This window comes from Gigantopelta aegis, chromosome 4 (assembly GCF_016097555.1).
Source record: "Gigantopelta aegis isolate Gae_Host chromosome 4, Gae_host_genome, whole genome shotgun sequence".
Taxonomy (NCBI): Eukaryota; Metazoa; Mollusca; class Gastropoda; order Neomphalida; family Peltospiridae; genus Gigantopelta; species Gigantopelta aegis.
In genome coordinates this window covers 80662683-80685674 of record NC_054702.1, presented here as the reverse complement: position 1 = coordinate 80685674, position 22992 = coordinate 80662683, and the positions used below count along the sequence as shown (strand labels likewise).

Sequence of the window (22992 nt, the reverse complement as noted above, 5' to 3'; positions counted from 1 at the left end):
AGGTGTACTCTATTGTGATATTGTGAAGTAATTAGCAATGCAGGCTCATTACTGCTTAAGCTTGTTTCACCAAGTTGGATCCAGTAGCGTCTAAAACAACACGCCTTATTTCAAAGCTGCACCGCTAACTACCTGTATGGACGGAATGAATGAATGAATGAATGAATGAATGTTTAACGACACCCCAGCACGAAAAATACATCGGCTATTGGGTGTCAAACTATGGTAATGCAAACAAATAAGGTGATGATCAACATCAATATAAAAATTCAAGATTTAAATAAAAACACTGTAAAGAATTGTGCAAAAATAAAATATCACAGATAGATACTGACTTACTCAAAATTTCAATTTGTGCTGTATTGGCCATTCTCAAAGAGAATGTTACACCCCTGCACCACGGTGAAGTTACAGCACGCTCAGGGGTGTATGGACGGATGCAACGGCTGAAGCATAGGACCCGGCAGGGAGAATTCTTTGCCATTTGGAGACGCTACACCAATGACGAAATTACTGCCAAAGAATTGATTATCCATTCATTAGTCGGCTGACTGTTGGACGTTTCTCTTCCAGTGATATTTGAATGAATAATCTCCTACAGTGATTTGTGCAGTTAACAACGACGAAATGCCATTCATCGATTCTACACTGGTTTAATTGACCAAAAACATTCGCTTGTGCATTTCTACTACTGTCAAATATGTTAACTTTTGAATGACATTTGTTGTTTTGTTGAATTGTTTTTTAATGTACATTTAATTAAATTGGAATAGAAGACAACAAGTTTTAATTTTATTTCGAGGTTATTAGGCATATAGGATATGGGGATAACGTGGATAGAATTTACGCAATTGAAGGAGAACATGACGGGAGGGGGGCGGGGGGTAATAAAGTCTTCCGACGCGGAGGCTTGCATTACCTATTTACCACATTGTGTACGAGCGAATGGACAAATCGTCAGTGGACGAATCATCCGCATGATAATGAATACAAACCGTTAATAAAAACTGGATAGTAATTTTGAATTCTAACTCTATTTTACTTTTTTGGTTATAGTATACCACAAAATAATGTTAAGAAACGATTACAATGTCAAAGAAATAACTATTAATATGTTTGAAAAAAATGCAGTCCATTGGACGAATTGTCCAAGGTGAGTGGACGAATTGTCCGTGGACGAATCGTCTGGTCGAATTGTCTGTGGACGAATTGTCCAGTGGACGAACCGTCTGGAAAGCGCAGCATGGTGCTGATTAAGGCAAGATGGTGCTAGACTATTGAGGCATGGTGCTGCACCATGCTAAAACAAGCTAGGGAAAACACTAAATGATAACTGGGAGTTGAATGTTATTCTGAATGGTAGATCATTGCCATTTGTATTGCTAGAGCAAGGCTTGATAAATTTGAAGCCTTGGCTAGAGTTAGTGTAATAAAGATTAGATAGCTGCATATCATTGTGTGTGCATGGCTGCTCATGATTTCCAGCTAATCTGTAAGTTGTAAGAAAGGAAAAGGTTAGGATTTACATCAATTTCTTACAAACTATAATTAAGTCATAGGACAATGAAGCTTGATTTATTGTTCCACTTATGGGTGTTCATCCCAGAGCATGTGAAAATAATAAAATATTAATTAATAAAATATTTTTAATTAAACTTTTGAGTTAAAAGTTTAACATTAAAGTTTCGCATTAACATCAGTTTCTCACAAACTGCTAAGTCCTAGATCGATGAAATTTGGTTTATAGTTGCACCTATGGATGTTCATGACATTACATGTAAAAATAATTAAACATTTTTAATTAAAATACTTTTGCAATCAATGCATTTAGCTTAATATTAACTTTAAATAAACTAAATTTATAATATAATGTTGAGATGAAGAAAAGTAACAAACAAATAGCACATAAAACTTTTCAGTTGAAATGAGCCTGACATAATGTGTACTTTGAACTAGATTTTCAACTACAAATTTTCCATCATTACTTTCCATACAGTGTATGAAACGTTTTGTATCGTAGTGAGCATGACAAAAGTATAAATTGTTTAAAAACTTGTGAAATGGCAAAATTAACTGTTTTTGCTATCACTGTGACTGAATATCATTGCTATTGTAATTCAAAATTGATATAGCAAACATGTATTTTCACCATTTTTAATACAGTTATGAATTTACAACTAAAGAGATAGATGTGTTCTGCTCTCAGTGCTCCAACATTACTAACAGTCCATGTGTATATGTGATCTGCATTGAGAAGTCACTGGAGAAAAATGAAAAATACAAATTTAAAAAGTAAATATTATTTTACTTTTTGCATGTAGTCAAAGTTCATGTACACTGTGTAGTACAAAACATATACACTAATTAAAATTTATTGCTCTACTATAGGCTTGAAATACAGCCCACAAAATAAAAGTAATGTATTGCATAAATTTGTGTGCTTTGAAATTTTTTTAATAATTCAGACCTGTATTTTTAAAAGTTCCTAATGAGGAATTGAGTGATATTTGTAGCTCGACTGAAGTTGGGTGGGGGCCTCTGGTATATATCAATTATGTTGGCAATCATCCTATATAAAGGACTTATTTTCTATTAATTTTATTTTTATCTGCAAAATTTAAGATTGATTGATAAAACAGGATTGAATAAGATATACAAAATGTATCTTCTTCCTCCAAATGATTTAGGAAGTGGTACAAGATGATCCATTTTTTGCTATTAATATAAATTATATTAATAATTATTAATCAATAACCTCTTTTAAGTCTTTACATCTTAAATAATATGTATTAATTACCCGCATCCCTCCCACACACACATACAAAAATAATTTACAAATCATAATGAAAGAGAAGATCTAATATATTTCAATAATATTAAATTTATTTCAATTACATATTCGCAAACTCTTGGGTGTTCGCAATTTTATAATCGGTAACTGTGCCATGTCCATGAGACTGAGCTCTCCCTTCGCTAGCTAAGCATTCCCCCATCCCCAACATTCTGGTGATGTCGTAGGGTAGGATAGTGGAAGCCTGAGGCAAGTTAAACCGAATGACCACTTCGGGAACCAGTCAAAATAGATAAGCGTATTTCCCCCAAGAACACATTAGTGTTTTTTTACTTTTATTTTTTGCTGTCCTCAAACCAACAGTAAATCAAGTGATCAGCCTTTTCCTGCATTTCTATGTTGGTTTTGGCCATTAATCGTAATTTTGTTTTGTCATATAAGTATAATAATAACTAATTTTCAATAATAAATTATTTTTACTTGGATAAATCGTTGAACATGTTTTCGTTGTACCACATTATCAATTATGTAATCATCAATTCCAAAAATGAAACAAAAACAAGAAAACTATTTCATGTATAAATTTATAAATCGCCAATAACAAAACTTGTGAAATGGCAAAATTAACATTGCAAAGAAAGACATAAATATTTTATGATGTCATACTGCAAAAAAAAATATGTGAATGTAGACAGGTTATGCATCAAAAGTTTGAAATAAATATGATTTCTTGCCTGTTCACAAAAACAGTTTTAATGATATGGATATTGACTTTATCCTGTTTAGGGCAAATGGGAAATTATGCTTAGCAAGTCTAATCAAGTTTACCATAAATCCAATTTAATTAAGCTGTTATTATCTATATTCTATAGAACAACAGCAGAATTCTTTTTTTTGTCTAACTTTATTAAAGAAGATTAATAATGTCAAGGATGAGAGAGCCAACAAGTCAAGCATGCAGCAAATATGAAATTTTATTAATTTTAAAATGTTTTGACCTTGAATATGTCAAAATCTGCATTAATGTTTCTTGTATAAAAGTTGGTACATGTATATGTGTTTTATTGGTAAAAGAGTAGTTACAGTTTGTATTAACTGTTTATTATGCAGCTGTTGAATGCATGTTTTTTTTTCACTTTTGATTAAGATTTTTTAATTGTGTTTTGTATCATCAACTAACATCATTTGTTACACTAACACTGTTGCCATTTGTTGACAAAAAGAAAACATGTATGTTCAATGTTTATATTTTACTAGTTCAAGGGATTAACCAATTTGAAACAGAGAAACACAAAACAAGCCCTCCCCCCATATTGCATGTTGTTTTTGGAATTGTTTTTAAAAGTACCACAAACATTTAGCAAAGACCAAGGCATATATATAGCTGATGATGAGGTTAATGGGAGTATTTCTTCTTCGGTATAGGTTTGCTTGACGGGAACCAGCAGTGCCTGCTTGATAACCATCTCCTATGTTGGGTCATACACTCGGGAGACATGCACCCATAATCAGTCTTCCATTGCATGTTGAACATTCTAATGTCTTGTAATAATCAATGGCATGTATGTTGGATGGTTTGTGTTCTGGTGAAAATATTTCTAGTACCTGTTACGCTCGTTTTTGTTAAGTTAAAAAAACAAAACCCAAAAAACAATTCAAGCAGCCCTCTACATTAACTTTTCCATCTAGGAGCCAAATGACGCCTACTTGTAATTTTTATATAGATGGTATGAAATGTTTTAGTCGCCAAATGAAAAAATGGTCGCAATGTAGAGGGCTGATTCAAGGTGTTTGCACAACCATACAAATGCATTCATACTATATTTCTTGGATATTTATTTTATCTTTAAGTTCATACTCAGGGCGTGAAATAAGTTATAAAAATTGTATAGCAATTTTTGCTATGCAAAAGAGTTTTGCATAGCAAACCACATATTTTCTATAGCATTTTTCAGGACTTTATATTGCTTTATATTAGAGTTGCAAACACATCAATATGTGAATTTGCACCTTTATCTAGTATATTTATAATGTTTAAACATCACACACATTATAGTTTTGTGCAAGTAAATGTGTGCACTAGAGCTGCAACACATTCACTAATCATCAAACATTTTATGTACATGTATTGTCCATGTGGTGAATATGGGTACAGCATAATAATTATTCATGAATCTAAGTATTAATAATTTGATGAATGAAGAACATCACCAATGCATGAACACCATTATTAAAATTAACTGTTTTTGCTATCACTGTGACTGAATATCATTGCTATTGTAATTCAAAATTGATATAGCAAACATGTATTTTCGCCATTTTTAATACAGTTATGAATTTACAACTAAAGAGATAGATGTGTTCTGCTCTCAGTGCTCCAACATTACTAACAGTCCATGTGTATATGTGATCTGCATTGAGAAGTTACTGGAGAAAAATGTGAAATACAAATTTAAAAAGTAACTATTATTTTACTTTTTGCATATAGTCAAAGTTCACGGCCTCGGTGGCATTGTGGTAGGCCATCGGTCTACAGGCTGGTAGGTACTGGGTTCGTATCCCAGTGGAGGCATGGGATTTTTAATCCAGATACCGACTCCAAACCCTGAGTGAGTGCTCCGCAAGGCTCAATGGGTAGGTGTAAACCATTTGCACTGACCAGTGATCCATAACTGGTTCATCAAAGGCCATGGTTTGTGCTATCCTGCCTGTGGGAAGCGCAAATAAAAGATCCCTTGCTGCTAATCGGAAGAGTAGCCCATATAGTGGCGACAGCGGGTTTCCTCTCAAACTCTGTGTGGTCCTTAACCATATGTCTGATGCCATATAACCGTAAATAAAATGTGTTGAGTGCGTCGTTAAATAAAACATTTCTTTCTTTCTTTCTTTCTGTGTAGTACAAAATATATACACTAATTAAAATTTATTGCTCTGCTATAGGCATGAAATATAGCCCACAAAATAAAAGTAATGTATTGCATAAATTTGTGTGCTTTGAAGAAAAATTAATAATGCAGACCTGTATTTTAAAAGTTCTTAATGAGGAATTGAGTGATATTTGTAGCTCGGCTGAAATTGGGTGGGGGCCTCTGGTATATATCAATTATGTTGGCAATCATCTTATATAAAGAACTTATTTTCTGTTAATTTTATTTTTATCTGCAAAATTTAAGATTGATTGCTAAAACAGGATTGAATAAGATGTACAAAATGTATCTTCTTCCTCCAAATGATTTAGGAAGTGGTACAAGATGATCAATTTTTTGCTATTAATATAAATTATATTAAATGTTAATCAATAACCTATTTTAAGTCTTTACATCTTAAATGATATGTATTAATTACACACATCCCTCCCACACACACATACAAAAATAATTTACAAATCATAATGAAAGAGAAGATCTAATATATTTCAATAATATTAAATTTATTTCAATTGCATATTCGCAAACTCTTGGGTGTTCGCAATTTTATAATCAGTAACTGTGCCATGTCCATGAGACTGAGCTCTCCCTTCGCTAGCTAAGCATTCCCCCATCCCCAACATTCTGGTGATGTCGTAGGGTAGGATAGTGGAAGCCTGGGGCAAGTTAAACCGAATGACCACTTCGGGAACCAGTCAAAATAGATGAGTGTATTTCCTCCAAGAACACATCAGTGTTTTTTCACTTTTACTTTCTGCTTTCCTCAAACCAACAGTAAATCACATGATCAGCCTTTTCCTGCATTTCTATGTTGGTTTTGGCCATTAATCGTAATTTTGTTTTGTCATACAAGTATTTCATAAGATAAACTGCAGAGAAATATGTATAGAATTTAGTTACACCTCCTCATGAATAAAATAACTAATTTTCAATAATAAATTATTTTTACTTGGATAAATATACACCTCGTCATAAATATCGCACCACACATTTTAAAGTAAAATTAGAAAATATAAGTTTCGGTTTTTTAAACTACAAGTATATATTTAATATATTACAACATCTGTGAACATAATATCACAAACACACCCTGTTCCGAGCTGCACGTGCATGCTCAGACGAGCATGATTGATCCGGGGGTCGGTTTGCTAACAATGCAGTATGCACATAGCCTCTTTTGGTGTATGTTATGTTGGCAGACACAGCTAAAATTTGATTTTAGGCATAAATTAAGCTTTATTTTGACCAACCAGTGAAATGCCCAAGCGTCCAGTGCCTCTGAACCAAAGATGGCGAATTATTGGTATGCACCAGACTGGTATGTCATGTCGTGCTATTGGAACACAATTGAACATTAATCACACTGTCATCAGCAGGCTAATACGTAAACATACTGCTTCCGGTGAAGTGAAGGATGCACCGAGGTCTGGACGTCCCAGAAAAACCAATGACAGGGAAGACCGTGCTCTCGTACACCAAGCCAGACGAAGCCCAAAGTCTACTTGTACACAGCTGCGACATGGATGGCATCCATACAACAGAGTGTCCATCAGCACCATCAGACAACGCCTAAATTCTGCAGGATTGAGAGCAAGACGACCAATCAGACGTCCACTCCTCACAAATCAGCACCGCCATGCCCGTTTAGCCTGGTGCCAAGCACGTAATCGCTGGAACCTGAGGACATGGAGAAGGATCCACTGGTCCGATGAAAGCAGATTTTTGCTGCATCATACAGACGGGAGGGCACAAGTTTGGAGGCAGAGAGGCACAGCATATGATCAGAGGAACATTCAAGCTGAGGTTCCATTTGGGGGTGGATCCGTCATGGTGTGGGGGTGTTGTTCCTATGATTGTAAACTTGACCTCATCACAGTTCCCGGAACACTGAATGGACAGATGTACCAGAACTTGATCCTGGACGGTGCTGTTGTGCCTCATTTCGATAACCATGCTCTCGCCACACGTCCAGTCTTCATGGACGATAATGCCAGACCACATCGTGCTCGAGCTGTTGTTCAGCATCTCCAACACAACGCCATTGAGACACTACCATGGCCTGCCAGAAGTCCAGACCTAAATCCTATTGAGCATTTGTGGGACATTTTGGGACGTAGGGTGAGAGCAAGGGATCCTCCAGTTCAGAACCTTTAGGAATTGACCCATGCATTGCATGATGAGTGGCAGCAGATCCCTCAACAGAGCATCAGACGTCTGGTGACAAGCATGAGAAGGCATGTAGAACATGTTATCCAAGTGCGAGGCGGTTACACCAGATACTGAGTTAGCCAGTCATTGTGGACCTTACTAGTGTGTTTGACATTAATGAAATGTGAACTGTGTTGTGTGTCTGTTGTAACGACCCCGGCAGCCATACTTATTTCACCGTATTTTACGGTGATTTTAGTGAACTTTACTTTGCTACAATTAAACCCTCATTTAGTGCTCAAATTCGGTCTTGTGTTGTAAATTTTCTGACTGAACGCTCACATGAGGCCATATAAACAGTTTAATGTGCTTTTCTAAACACCATTTTTATGAGGCTGAAGATCCAGTTTTACTTAGTGAACAAAATTGGGTGGTGCGATATTTATGACGAGGTGTATAGTTGAACATGTTTTTGTTGTACCACATTATCAATGATGTAATCATCAATTCCAAAAATGAACCAAAAACAAGAAAACTACATGTATTTCATGTATAAATTTATAAATCGCCAATAACAAATACGATTTGCCAAACTAATAAATTATTTCTACTGGCCGAAGCATTCCAAGTATGGCATTCGAAACACATTGGTATTCCCAATTTTTTTATGGGATGGGACTCTTTTATTTTATTTTTGTTTTCAGTGCATTTTTCTGACGTGCCTCTTTCGTAATTTTGACAATTTGATTGGATTCTAAACTCAAGGACTAAATGTAATTCATGCATGAATTTCAGGCACATTTCAATATTAATATATATTTTTAATTGTAATTAAAAATTGCATCGCAATTGTTTGCAACAAAAAAATGCATTTGAGTAGTAAACCATAATATTTGTCTCACATTTTGCGACGCGATACCGCTTATTTCGCGCCCTGATACTGATAATGATTATACATATTACACATACATGTATATTTTATTGGTTTCATTTTCAGTGTGAATAGCCTTTTGAGCTATCAGTATGTGAGAAATCCATCTTTTTGATGTCAAGACATGCCAAATGAACAATGGCACACTAGGAAACAATCCGCATACTATAGAATCTTTACTACAAGTTGGCCAATCCATATAGTGGCATAAATTTACACAGATGAATAATCAACATGGTTTACAATGTCATTCAAATCCTTGTACTTGGTCATTGTCTTCAATAAAAGTTACAAAGATTTATACATGTAAGCAGGCTGGTTGTGAGAAGCAGACATCGATTACAAAGACATACAATTATAAGAGTAACTGTACCAAGAAATCTGAAGCAGATCTCCAAATGAACAGCCCATCTCAAAGCTCAGCTGATGCTGTGTCTAACAGTGAAAACTTCAGTCATGTCGAAACTCCTCTTGTAGAAATTACTAACCAGCCAATGTCCAATGTGGTTATATTGGGAACGGGAACTGTGGATGATTTACAGTTAGGAAGAGATCTGGAAATAAAGTCTTCTGATGAGCAAGTCGAAGATGAAATCATATACGTTGATCATGAGATACTGTTAGATTTAGACTGTGATTCTGGTATTAAAAAGAAATGTCAGGAAAAAATCAATGAACATTCAAATGATTTTACTAGGAGCCTGCCTGCTACAGCAACTGAAATTGCTGAGTCTCGAAGAGTTAGAAAACGAAAGGCCTTCTTTGATGAAAATGACAAGTATCCATGGCCAATGTTAGGGTACAAATATAAGCGCAAACTTCCCATCATTGAAGAGGTGTTATGCGAGATATGTGGAAAACATTATCTGACCAAAAAGCGTCTTAATTATCATAAACAGATGCATCACAGAGAGAAAACGTTTTCATGCAATATGTGTGGGCTAAAATATGTACGAAAAGGAATGCTCCTAAGTCATCTAAATCAAGTTAAAAGAAAAAATCTGAAATGTGAGAAATGTGATTTATTGTTCTGCACTCGGAGATCCCTAGGATTACATGAAATGCACCACGTGGAAAGACCAGGTCCTGATGCTGAAGTGTATCAGTGTGAACACTGTGATATGTATTTTGGCACATGGTTGGGCTGTTTCATGCATGCCCGCAGACATGTTGCTGATGAACCTTGTCGCTGTGAGGTCTGTGGACAGCATTTCTTAAAAATATATGACTTAAATGAACATTTCAAGTCTCATTCTGAAGACGAACAAAATGAGTGGATGGATAAGAAAGAAAATGTTCCAGAATCAAATGGTGAGGATTCGGACCAAGCAGCTGATAACACCTGTGAAACCTGTGGTGAACTGCTGACAACGAGAGCATATCAAATGGCTCATAGAATTATGCATTCAAGTAGGAAGCCATATACTTGTGAGATATGTGGTAAAGCCTTTTGCCATACACGTACATTTTGTTCACACATGCTATCTCATACGAAGGAACGACAGTTCAAGTGCAGTGTGTGTGGTAAAGAATACATTCACAAAGAACAGCTGAAGAAGCACATGATGAATCACCAGGGATACGTTGAGAAACCGTATAAGTGTGACATTTGCAAACAAAGATTCCAGGTGTCCAGTAGGCTGATCTATCATCTCAAAATCCACACGGGTGAACGTCCTCACATGTGTGATCAGTGTGGCAAAAAGTTTCGCTTGAAAACCGGGCTACAACGGCACATGCAGATTCATGGTGGTGCCAAACCTTTCAGCTGCAGTTACTGTAATAAGCCATTTTATACTGCCGGTCAGATGAAGGTTCATGTGAGAACTCACACCGGAGAAAAACCCTTTGCGTGTCCCTACTGTGATAAAAGGTGTGCTATGCGTGCAAATCTGCGTAAACATATGGGAGTGCATTTTAGGGGCACAGAATTTGACTTACCAAAAGATGTGGGTCCAACAATAGCTGTATCTGTTGAGTATTCAAGAAATGAAAGTCAAGATGATCAGATTAATCAAGTAACCAGTATTGAGTCAGAATGTTCTTTATAAGTATTGCAAATGATGGTTGGCATGTTTAGCTGTGTCAGCTATTAACAGTCATGATTATTAAACCAGTCTAGAGTCTGAATGTTTTTGTAGCTGTTGCAAATGATGTTGACATGTTGCACCGGCCTCGGTGGCGCAGTGGTTAAGCCATCAGACTGCAGGCTGGTAGGTATGGGGTTCAAGCCCGGTACCGGATCCAACCCAGAGAGAGTTCTTAAAGGCTCAGTGGGTATCTACACCCTCTTCTCTCTTACTAACCACTAACCACTAACCAACTAACCCATTGTCCTGAGTCTGAATATTCAATGATAACCAGAACATGACAATGCTGAGATCAGTGTGTTCAGCCATTTTCAATCATAGAAGTACTGCTGAGGTCAGGTCAGGTCAGGTCAGAGTGTTTAACGTGTACATTCAGAACAAGCTGTTGTAGTGCACGCCTGTCCTGGGCACAGGACAGGAAAGGGTTGGAGGGGGGACCTCCTGCACTGGCAGGTGCAAGGGAACACCAGCAGTCCGACCATAGCCTGTAACAAGCGGAAGGAAGTACTGCTGATGAGCTGTAATGTGTTATAGTATCTATATCAAGTGATGTTTGTGGTGTGTAGCTATGTCAGCTATTAACAAAATCAGACATGAAGTTAATTGCTCAATGATGAACAAATTTACAATGTAACAGGTATTAAGCTATCATATATTATGCTACATATAACAAGTAATCATATCATGGTTGTGATATATGTAATGTTGTTAGCCATAAGCAGAATTAATCTAAAAAATATTATTATAGTAACAGATTTAATGATATTTACTCAGAATGTCCTGTTGTAATTATGGTAAGTGAAGGTTTTAGTTATCTGATATTGACAATTATTAACTGAAGCAGTCGTAAAAATAATGACCAAACTGATAATGTTGCTGGTATTGAGCCAAACAATTTCAAAGTAATATGTTACTCGTTAATGAAAGTGCTATGTAGATTAGTAATTGAAGTGCCTTTTTGCAGGACTGAAACGTTTTTTGGGGCTGTTTCAGAATTTATCATGTGGTGGGGGAGGGGGGCATTTTAAAAAGAATATGCCCACAAAATAAACCGTTTAAATCAAGTTTCTATAGGAATAGTGATAGACCCACCATGAGGTAAAATACTATTTATGGTGCTTCTTTTTTACACCTCAGGAGTGGGACATTGCCCAGTGGTAAAGTGTTTGTGTAATATATAGTCAGTCTAGGATCGATCCCCATTGGTGGGCCCATTGTGTATTTGTAGTTCCTGCCAGTGCACCATGACCGGTATATCAAAGGTTGTGGTATGTGCTATCCTGACTGTGGGATAATGCACACATATAAAAAAAATCCCTCGCTACTAATGGAAAAATGTTATAGATTTCCTCTCTAAAACTATATGTCATAATTGCCAAATGTTTGACATCCAATAGCCGATAATTAATAAATCAATATGGTCTAGTGGTGTCATTAAAAAAATAGCAAAACATTACACCTTATGTGACCAACTCTGAAACAGCCCCTCAGCACCATGTAAGAGATATCTGGCTTTAAAGGTACAAGTACAGTAAGAATTAGAGAACCATGTTAATTGGGGGCTTTATAGTGGAATGTACATTTCTAAGCTATGATCTTAATATGTTCCAGAGGCATTTCTAGTTGTCAGAAGAGTGTATTGTGGTGTTGTGCCATTGCATGCACATATTGCAAACCTGAAAACAGTTGGCATTATAATTACATGTACCTTTTACTACATACATGAAATTTAGAAGTTGCTTGATAAAAGATTTAAATAATAATTATAATACACACAGACACTGAAACAAGTCTGTGCTACACAATAACATGACACTTAACACTTGTGAAATCAAATTACAATACGTTTCATATACCAGTAGTCTGTCTCGAATTTGCAAGTTCATGTGTATTCAGAATTGGTATTAAAATTAAAACATTTCATCTATAAAAGGCAACTTTTTAATGCTTATTATGCCTGTTATTTGTATATACAATGCAGTAAGAAGGAAGGAAGAAGAAAATGGTTTATTTAACAACACACTCAACACATTTTATTTACAGTTATATGGTGTCGGAATGTAGCAAGAAGTCGTCATAATACATGTACAAATACAGGTTTTAGGTTTTCATTCTAGAAATTCAGTTTTCTTAAATCAAATTGAATAAGCAAAAATGGATTAGATGTAATTTAAATTTTGTTCAGGATACAAACTAAAACTCATGTATGGTATATATAACATGTAAACATTTAGTTCGTGTACATGTATTAGTTATGTTGTGATGAATTTTTAAAATAGGTCAGTTTCCAAATTTCATGCAATTTGAAGTGACTGATCCACTGAAGCAATTGATAGATTGCCTAAATATTTCAGTCAGTTTACAAATTGACTGGAATGGGAACATTGGGAAATTGTTTAACATGCACAGTCCGAGCAAGCTGTTGTAGTGCACGCCTGTCCTGGGCACAAGTACCAGCCTCGGCCGGTTCTGAAACATCAGGTCATTTATACTCCCCCCCCCCCCCCCCCCCAAAAAAAGAGCAAAAAAAAGCAAGTTTCTACCTTTCTGTACGTTCTACAAGGATTTCTAAGTGAGTTATTGAATTTCATGCAGTCTGTTATTGAAGTGAATGTCCTTGCATGTTCTTGTTTAAGAGTTGGTGATTGGCAGCATACAAATTACAATGTCAACAAAGATAAACATATAAGTATTACTATTACTATAATCAGCATACTAGCTGCCACAATGTGTATGTACTCCTAGTATTTAGCGTGTATAATTTAATTCATCTTCTGTGAGCTAGGCGATGAATCAGGGCACCCCAACACTGGCATCGTCAAAATGAGCTGGGGACAATAAAATATTTAAAAAAGAAAGAAAAGATAAACAACCTTAAAAAAACACACAAAAAACAAACAAATAACAACAGCAACAACAAATCTCATTTTCTTTCATCAAATTCATTTGTGTCATTCTATCAAATAAATAGCCTGTCAATATGTAAATTGCTAAAGTGAATCACTTGATAAATTGCCTTTTTTATTTTTCTCTTTTTAAAGCATCATATACCTACATTGTACTATTCTACTTATAGATTTTTTACTTTAGGTTAGGGTATGTATATTTGTTAATGGGGTGAAATATCTTATTTAATTTAGCTGAGAAAATCTTGGCTTTACTTGTATGTTTTGGAAAGTTATATATTGTTGGGTTATACTTCATTGATTTTGGCTGTATAGTGCTTGAAATTATGTAGTGTCATACTATACACCAAACTCTAACATTAGTAACATCTTACTGTTGAAAATTATTATTATTATTATTTTTTTACCTTTGTCCCATTATTTAGTTCTATACTATACTAATTTCAGTCTTAATAACACCAAAAGCAGTGTATTTGTTCATGTGCTTATGCAATAATATTTCCATATACTTACCTTTTTTGACAACCAATAGCCAGTGTGTATTTTTGTGCTGGAGTGTTGTTAAACATTGATTGATTGAGGGGTAGGATTTAAATCAATCATTTGAGCGCTTGCTCGAGGTGCTCGCATCGCAGGATCGAACCACCGCGGTGGATTCTTTCAGCTGATGGGGTTTTTCTCATCCAACCAGTGCATCACAACTGGTGAAAGGCTGTGGTATGTGCTTTCCTGTCTGTGAGAAAGTGCATATAAAAGATCCCTTGCTGCATTAGAAAAATGTTGCGAGTTTCCATGTCAGAATTACCAAATGTTTCACACCCAATAGCCGATGATAAACTAATCAATGTGCTCCAGTGGTGTCGTTAAACAAAACAAACTTTTCATTCATTGATGTGCTTATGCAATACTAATCAGTATTTCTTATGAATATGATAGTGCACCATAGTTCTGTGGTACAGTATTATGTCACAGTTTTTACATGTTATTGTTTCGTTGTAACATATTTTGACTGGAAATATTAAATATTCAATGTTTGTGAATAAGCTCCTTCCTTTTCAAGGAAGTTAAGAAAATAAGCCTTTATCACAATTAAATAACAACTACCGGTATACACTGAGACATGGTATATTAGTACAGTCATGGATAAAGTAACAGGTCCAGTCTTATACCGTACACAAATCATGCTAAAATGTTGTATACAAAGATGAATTCTATTAATACAGTTGTAATGGAGGTTGCCATATTTGTTACCTATCACTGAGACCATGATTATATAGATAGTCTCAGCTAATGAGGTCTGGCTATCTACACATCGGTCATATTTTGGTGGGAAAACCCAGTGTAAGGCCAGAATACTCAATCTAAACTTTCTTATGCTATATGTAATATTTGATAATATCAACTATAGTTTTCAACACAATTGTTGTGCCCCCTCCCGAAGTACACTTAAATAGGGTAAGTCTAAAAATCATTATTATCTGTAAATTCAATTTATTAGTATAGCATGCAAATAGTATTAGTATAGTATAGTGTAGTGTAGTGTAATGAAGTATAGTATGATACTATTACATTTCAGGCACCTTGAAGTTAGTAATGTTATTGTTCTCGAGGTTTAAATTTTAAAATTTGTATTTGTTATTTCATTGTGAGTAGCAGCAAAGCTGGTACACCTTTGACAAAACTGTTCATAAAAATTAAATCACATAGCAACTGGTTGTGACTTATGTATGCCAGTATAGGTTTTATTACATTGTATTGTACATGTGGTTTTAAATCTTAAAACTCGTGAAGAAAGTTATAATACTACAAAGAATGGAGATTGATGGAAGAATGACCTATTGCTGTTTCATGGAGAACCACCAACAGATCAGAAGAAAATGTTTAATATTCTAAGACAATGTTGGAAGTTTGAAGAAAAAAATATGCATTTAGAACAACACAATTTCATGAAAATGATGAGATAAACTGTGATATTCAGTCATATATTTAGCTAATCTGTATTTTTAACAATTCATTTATTGTTATTATATGTATTATTAATATCGGCTGTTAACAGTTTTATTCATGGAATGTAATTATGTTTTTATTAAATAGACTATGTCCTATCATGTTACCAACAAATTTACCAAAAAATGCAGATGTGAGTTTAGCATATATTGGTATATCAAAGTGTACATGTCCCTGACTATCTTAAATTCTACTTGCATTATATTAAATAATTACAATCTTGTTATGGCATTTTTAGACCTTGTAATGCCTATTGTATTCAAGACTCTTTGAGCCAATTTTACAAAACATCGTAAGTTTATGTTTGTGATTACATGTTTACATGTGTTTGGCATCTTATTTCACGCAAAAGATTACATCATTACGGAAGATGGAGCATTTTAAGGATAAAAGAAAGTGAAATATATGTACCACAAACTATATTAGTTGTACTGTTAATAATAATGATAATAACTGTAGTTTAGTCATTTAGATTTAAGTTTACGTGCAGAACTAGGCTTACGATGTCTTAAGAAATTGGGCCCTGAATTTTAACAGCTTTATAAAATGTTTTTTTATATTTGTTGTCCATTCAGAATATTTTGCTTCTAGTTAAGTATCAAACATGTTTCTTTATCTTGTTTCAAAAAAGATATTGACTTTTATTCCCCATATTTTTAATCTGGGCACAACTAGTGCAACCCAATGTCATTTTTATTAAAGGAAGTAATTATGCATTTGCCATCTGTGGTTCATAAAAATAAACCTCTTTTTTTTCAATCAGACCAATTGCTTATTGTTTTAAAATATTTTATAGAATTGCTTTTTATCTCTCTTAAAATATTTAAAAAAAAATAGAATTGCTTATTATTTTGCTTAAAATGTGTATATAAAATAAGGTTTTGTTTGTTTAATTATTTTAATTTGTTTTTTAAATGCTGATTGTAACGAGTTCATACATAAATTAGCATAGTAATGTATTCTTTGAAATGAATAGTCAAGAAATACATTGTTGGATCACAAACTCATTTTGAGTTAGTTAAATAATGTGATCAACTTTTGATGTTAATGTTGCTTTGTATCCATTGCATAATTATGTTTTGACATTAGTCAACCAATATGTTTGTTATGTTCCCTGTTCAAGAGTTATTACCCTGTTAAATTGTTCTTACATATATTTGTTTGTAACTGAAAGGTCCTGTTTAAAATTGGTTTTAAATAAAGTATTTGAAAATCTTAAAATGAAGTTAAGCTTAATTGACCAATATTTCTGAATGAAATTCTGCCAGTTGGTGGATTGTTTGCCTAAATTCTCTTGTTTTAAATCTTAAAATGAATTATTGTTTCTTTTCAGATCGGAATACATCCTGGAAATTACAGTCAGTGCTGTAATTTATACAAGATGGTGCATTGCAACTGATGAGTGCAATGTGATTTGTAAAATGCCTGTTAAAATCTGCCAGTATATTAACAATGGTCTTTAACGGGTGGACCACATTCTCTAACAGGCCAAACTGAAATGAATTTTAAGTGGTTACTTGAAAGAAAAATCTGATAATGGCTCTACCAAAACCAAGATGTCAACTAGGAAACCAATTATGTCATTCTCCCAAAATAGGGTCTTCATTTAAAGATGGAGCCAACCACTTGGTCTGCTGGTGGTCACTGTGTTCTGTGCAAATAATAAAGCATTACATCTGCAGCAAATGTAAGAAGAGTACCAGTGTGAAAACTAGCTACAGGATGTACTCTAAGAAGATGCCAAGAAAGCCACAAGTTTACCAGAAGAATCGTTTGAGAGCTCTGTCATCTTTAAGCCATAATGATTCAGGAATGACAACTGATTTGTCTTGTATTGCATGTGATTCACATTCTGACAGCAGGACCAAACTAAATCTTCATAAAAGGTCACACAGGGTTACAAGACAGGCAGATGGTGTTGAAGATAAACAGAAATTGAATGTTTCAGATAATGGTCGATGTGAATTGGAGGAAGTGAGTATGACAAGTGAATGTAAGATACCTCACACTGACAAAATTGCTTCTGGTCAGTCCATTGCTGGTGTATTTCAAGAGTCGGATGCCATTAAACAGTATGTAGTGAATGAGTCAGTGAAGGAACAAATTAATATAACTTTAGATTCACATCCATTCAAAAGCGACAGATGTCCATCATCCATCATAAATAAAACTCAACTGAAAAGAACTGTGAAGCAAAGGTTACATGCAGTAAAATTGAAATTGGATCATCAACAATTAAAATCAAATCAAAGACAAGAACAGCCATTTACTCCCAAGAAGAAGGTAAGGAAATCAAAGAAATCATACAAAGGTGTATCCAAGGATAATATCTCATCTGTGAAAGTTAAAAAACATTGTGTGTGTAGTGACTGTGGAAAATCTTTCAAGTTGCCTAGCAGGCTTCGAAGACACTTGAAGGTTCATACTGGTGCAAAACCTTTCAAGTGCACTGTTTGTGGCAAAGGCTTCAGTTCAAACCAGTCCTTACAAAATCATAGGAAGTTTGTAGCAGCCAATAATCTGCAATGTGATGTATGTGAGATGCAGTTCTGTACCAATTTCACTTTTACAACACACAAAGTGTTGCACAGTCTTTCATCAGAAACCTATGGATTTGATAGTCTGACATTTCAGTGCAGAATGTGTGAAAAGGTATTCACTTCTATGGCTGCACTCAGTTCACACACTTCAGTTCACAATAACACACAGTCATACAAATGTGAAATTTGTGATACATTGTTTGCACAAGAAAGTGATCTTCAAAATCATTTAAAGTCTCGGACTAGTGAATGTGTTCTAGCAGATTCATTGGATGGGCCACAGGCACCAGTCTTTATTGGTTCAAAATCTTTAAGTATGTGTTGTCCAAAGTCTGCACCAAAACAACACCAAGTTTATCACTGTGACACATGTGCCAGAACTTTCCACCAGGAGCAGTATTATAAAGTCCACATGCTTTCCCATTCTGACCAAAATATTCCTCTTCCCAAGGGAGGCCAGCAACAAGGAGACAAAACATTTTTGTGTGACCGGTGTCCAGAATGTTTCAACACACGAGCCTATTTAATGGCTCACACGATTGCACACACAGATAAGTCTCTGACATGTACAATATGTCACAAGCCATATCGGTATCTTTCTCGTTTAAGTGAACACATGCTCTTTCACACTCGAGAAAAACCATACCGATGTTCAGTGTGTGGCAAGAATTATCCCTACTATGGAAGTCTTCAGAGTCACATGTTGATTCACACAGACCTGAAGCCATTCAGATGTGAGGTGTGTTGTCAGTGCTTTATTAAGAAGTGTGAACTAGTCAAACACCTGTCCGTTCACACAGGTGAAAAGCGCCATATGTGTGAAGAGTGCGGAAAGTGTTTCAGGACATGGTCCTCACTTCACACACACGACAAAACTCACACAGGTGAAAAACCACACAAGTGTGGCCAGTGTGGTAAAGGGTTTGTGACACGAGGTCATCTCAAAACCCACATGAGGATTCACACTGGAGAGAAGCCATATTGCTGTGAGATCTGTGGCAAGCAGTGCACCATTAAAGGCAATCTCCATAAACACATGGCCACCCACAGGAAAAGGAATAGTGATAAAAAAGCAGCAGAGATGGGGCATGTAAATGCAGAAGCTGATTCTAATGTTATGAATTGCGGACTTTATTGGGAACATACAGTGCCAGATGCTGTCTGTAGTACCTACCAACAGTCTGGGACAAGTTTTCAGAGTCAAGAAATGTATCAGTTCAAGTGCTAATCTTCTTTAATTTGTGTGTATAGTATTAAAAAGAAACCGCTTTTCTTCTTTCATGCAACACATGTATTTTCCTTCACCATAATCTATTTCAATACATGAAGTATCTACATGTACATATATATATATATATATATATATATATATATATATATATATATATATACACCTCATCATAAATATCGCACCACCCAATTTTGTTCACTAAGTAAAACTGGATCTTCAGCCTCATAAAAATGGTGCTTAGAAAAGCACATTAAACTGTTTATATGGCCTCATGTGAGCGTTCAGTCAGAAAATTTACAACACAAGACCGAATTTGAGCACTAAATGAGGGTTTAATTGTAGCAAAGTAAAGTTCACTAAAATCACCGTAAAATACAGTGAAATAAGTATGGCTGCCGGGGTCGTTACAACAGACACACAACACAGTTCACATTTCATTAATGTCAAACACACTAGTAAGGTCCACAATGACTGGCTAACTCAGTATCTGGTGTAACCGCCTCGCACTTGGATAACATGTTCTACACGCCTTCTCATGCTTGTCACCAGACGTCTGATGCTCTGTTGAGGGATCTGCTGCCACTCATCATGCAATGCATGGGTCAATTCCTAAAGGTTCTGAACTGGAGGATCCCTTGCTCTCACCCTACGTCCCAAAATGTCCCACAAATGCTCAATAGGATTTAGGTCTGGACTTCTGGCAGGCCATGGTAGTGTCTCAATGGCGTTGTGTTGGAGATGCTGAACAACAGCTCGAGCACGATGTGGTCTGGCATTATCGTCCATGAAGACTGGACGTGTGGCGAGAGCATGGTTATCGAAATGAGGCACAACAGCACCGTCCAGGATCAAGTTCTGGTACATCTGTCCATTCAGTGTTCCGGGAACTGTGATGAGGTCAAGTTTACAATCATAGGAACAACACCCCCACACCATGACGGATCCACCCCCAAATGGAACCTCAGCTTGAATGTTCCTCTGATCATATGCTGTGCCTCTCTGCCTCCAAACTCGTGCCCTCCCGTCTGTATGATGCAGCAAAAATCTGCTTTCATCGGACCAGTGGATCCTTCTCCATGTCCTCAGGTTCCAGCGATTACGTGCTTGGCACCAGGCTAAACGGGCATGGCGGTGCTGATTTGTGAGGAGTGGACGTCTGATTGGTCGTCTTGCTCTCAATCCTGCAGAATTTAGGCGTCGTCTGATGGTGCTGATGGACACTCTGTTGTATGGATGCCATCCATGTCGCAGCTGTGTACAAGTAGACTTTGGGCTTCGTCTGGCTTGGCGTACGAGAGCACGGTCTTCCCTGTCATTGGTTTTTCTGGGACGTCCAGACCTCGGTGCATCCTTCACTTCACCGGAAGCAGTATGTTTACGTATTAGCCTGCTGATGACAGTATGATTAATGTTCAATTGTGTTCCAATAGCACGACATGACATACCAGTCTAGTGCATACCAATAATTCGCCATCTTTGGTTCAGAGGCACTGGACGCTTGGGCATTTCACTGGTTGGTCAAAATAAAGCTTAATTTATGCCTAAAATCAAATTTTAGCTGTGTCTGCCAACATAACATACACCAAAAGAGGCTATGTGCATACTGCATTGTTAGCAAACCGACCCCCGGATCAATCATGCTCGACTGAGCATGCATGTGCAGCTCGGAACAGGGTGTGTTTGTGATATTATGTTCACAGATGTTGTAGTATATTAAATATATACTTGTAGTTTAAAAAACCGAAACTTATATTTTCTAATTTTACTTTAAAATGTGTGGTGCGATATTTGTGACGAGGTGTATATATATATACTTGAGAATGAGTTTAAACATTAGCCCTATTGCTGCTATTGCATGTCCACTTAAAAATATAACTTGTAGACCATCAATGGATTAATATGAGAAGAAACCACCAGCTACAACATAGCTTCTTTTCACATGGTGTCTATAATTACATATTATATGCACTTTATTGCAGACAGGATATGGCATAACATGGCCTTTGATCAGGGATCAGACCTTGGGGTGGAGTGTGGGTGTGCAGCACAGACAAAATACAAACAGGTGTCATTTTTATTTAGAACTGCCATTTTTGTTTAGCTGGAGAAGTCATCAGTTCTTTTTTTTACCGCTCTCCCCCTCCCTCACTAATGTGTGATGGGTCATAAGGTCTATCCTTCATCAGGTGTCATTTACCTTTGGTTGACACCCAATAGCCAATGTCTATTTTTGTGCTGGGGTGTTGTTAAACATTCCTTTCCTACCTTCATCAGTCTCTTGCTTTATTGGTAAGTCCAGCCAGTGAACCATGAAAAAATATATGTTTAAAATTTGAAAATGCTAAAAAAAAGTAGTCTTATTTGCAGTAGTAGATCTTTGTCAACACTAACTTATGACCTGCTGACCTTATTAGTGTGGGACATAGCCTTTTGGTCTTGGATCAATCCCCGTTGGTGGACAATACCCGATGATTAATGAATCAGTGTGTGCTAGTGGTGGTGTTAATAAAATAATAATAATTTGCTGTCCTTGTCAGTTGCAAGGGTATAATGCTTGGAACAGACTAATTATAGGTTTGTTTTGTTTAATAACACCACTAGATCAAATATATTAATTAATAATTAGCTATTAAATGTCAGAAGAAGCCTTTTAAATTTCCTCAGGTATATTTCCCTATAGATAGGACCGGTCATACCATAGGCTTTGATAACCAGTTGTGACGAAGTGGTTGGAATGTGGAAAACTATCAAGGGGGTCATTCTGGAAAATCCAATCAATAATTAAATTTAATGATATTTTTGACAAGGTGCAAAGCTAAGAGTAATTCATATAGCATAGTGCTACATACTAGTTTCATATGTCAGTGTCTGAATCAGTTTTTTTTGTTTAGCAACACCACTAGAGCACATTGATTAATTAGTCATCAGCTGTTGGTTGTCAAACATTTGGTAATTTTGACTCTTTAGTCTTGAGAAGAAACCTCCTACATTTTTCCATTAACAGTAACAGATCTTTTTAATGCATTTTCCCAAAGACAGGACAACACATACCACATTTGAAATAACAGTTGTGGGACACTGATTGGGGCAGAAAAAAAAACCCCAATCTTGTTCGAACCTGCAATCAAAGCTCTACCCTCTGAACTAGATACTGCCCAGGGTTGTATCTGCTTCAAACCAAGCGAGTGCAATGCAGTTCATTATTTATTTATTTTTATTTTTGGTTGGTGGCTCTTAAAGGTTGGAACATCAAGAATGTCTATGTACCATGTAGATTAGTTTAATTAATGAAGTGCCTTTCAGTGGGAGTAAAACCTTAATGCTGAAACTGTTGCAGAAATGACCTCATGGAGCGTCCAGCAAACAGTTTTTAGCCCAGTTTTAAAAATTATTTAATTTCAAAGTTAGGTGGAATTAGAAG

At 35.9% G+C, this 22992-nt stretch overlaps 2 protein-coding genes across 2 annotated transcripts in view; both read left to right on the top strand.

The window, feature by feature from the left end:
• Window positions 1-19626, top strand: part of LOC121371196 (zinc finger protein 708-like) — a 28471-nt gene extending 8845 nt beyond the window's left edge. Inside the window, exon 2 of the mRNA XM_041496902.1 lies at window positions 17134-19626. Coding sequence (XP_041352836.1) covers window positions 17337-19568 — 2232 coding nt within the window. The 5' untranslated portion in view covers window positions 17134-17336 and the 3' untranslated portion in view covers window positions 19569-19626. The remainder of the gene's footprint in view (window positions 1-17133) is intronic.
• On the top strand, window positions 7477-12142 carry LOC121371197 (zinc finger protein 260-like). Its single transcript, XM_041496904.1, has one exon. The coding sequence runs from the start codon at window positions 9019-9021 to the stop codon at window positions 10846-10848; it is 1830 nt and encodes a 609-aa protein (XP_041352838.1). The 5' UTR covers window positions 7477-9018; the 3' UTR covers window positions 10849-12142.
• Window positions 19627-22992: the final 3366 nt, after the last annotated feature.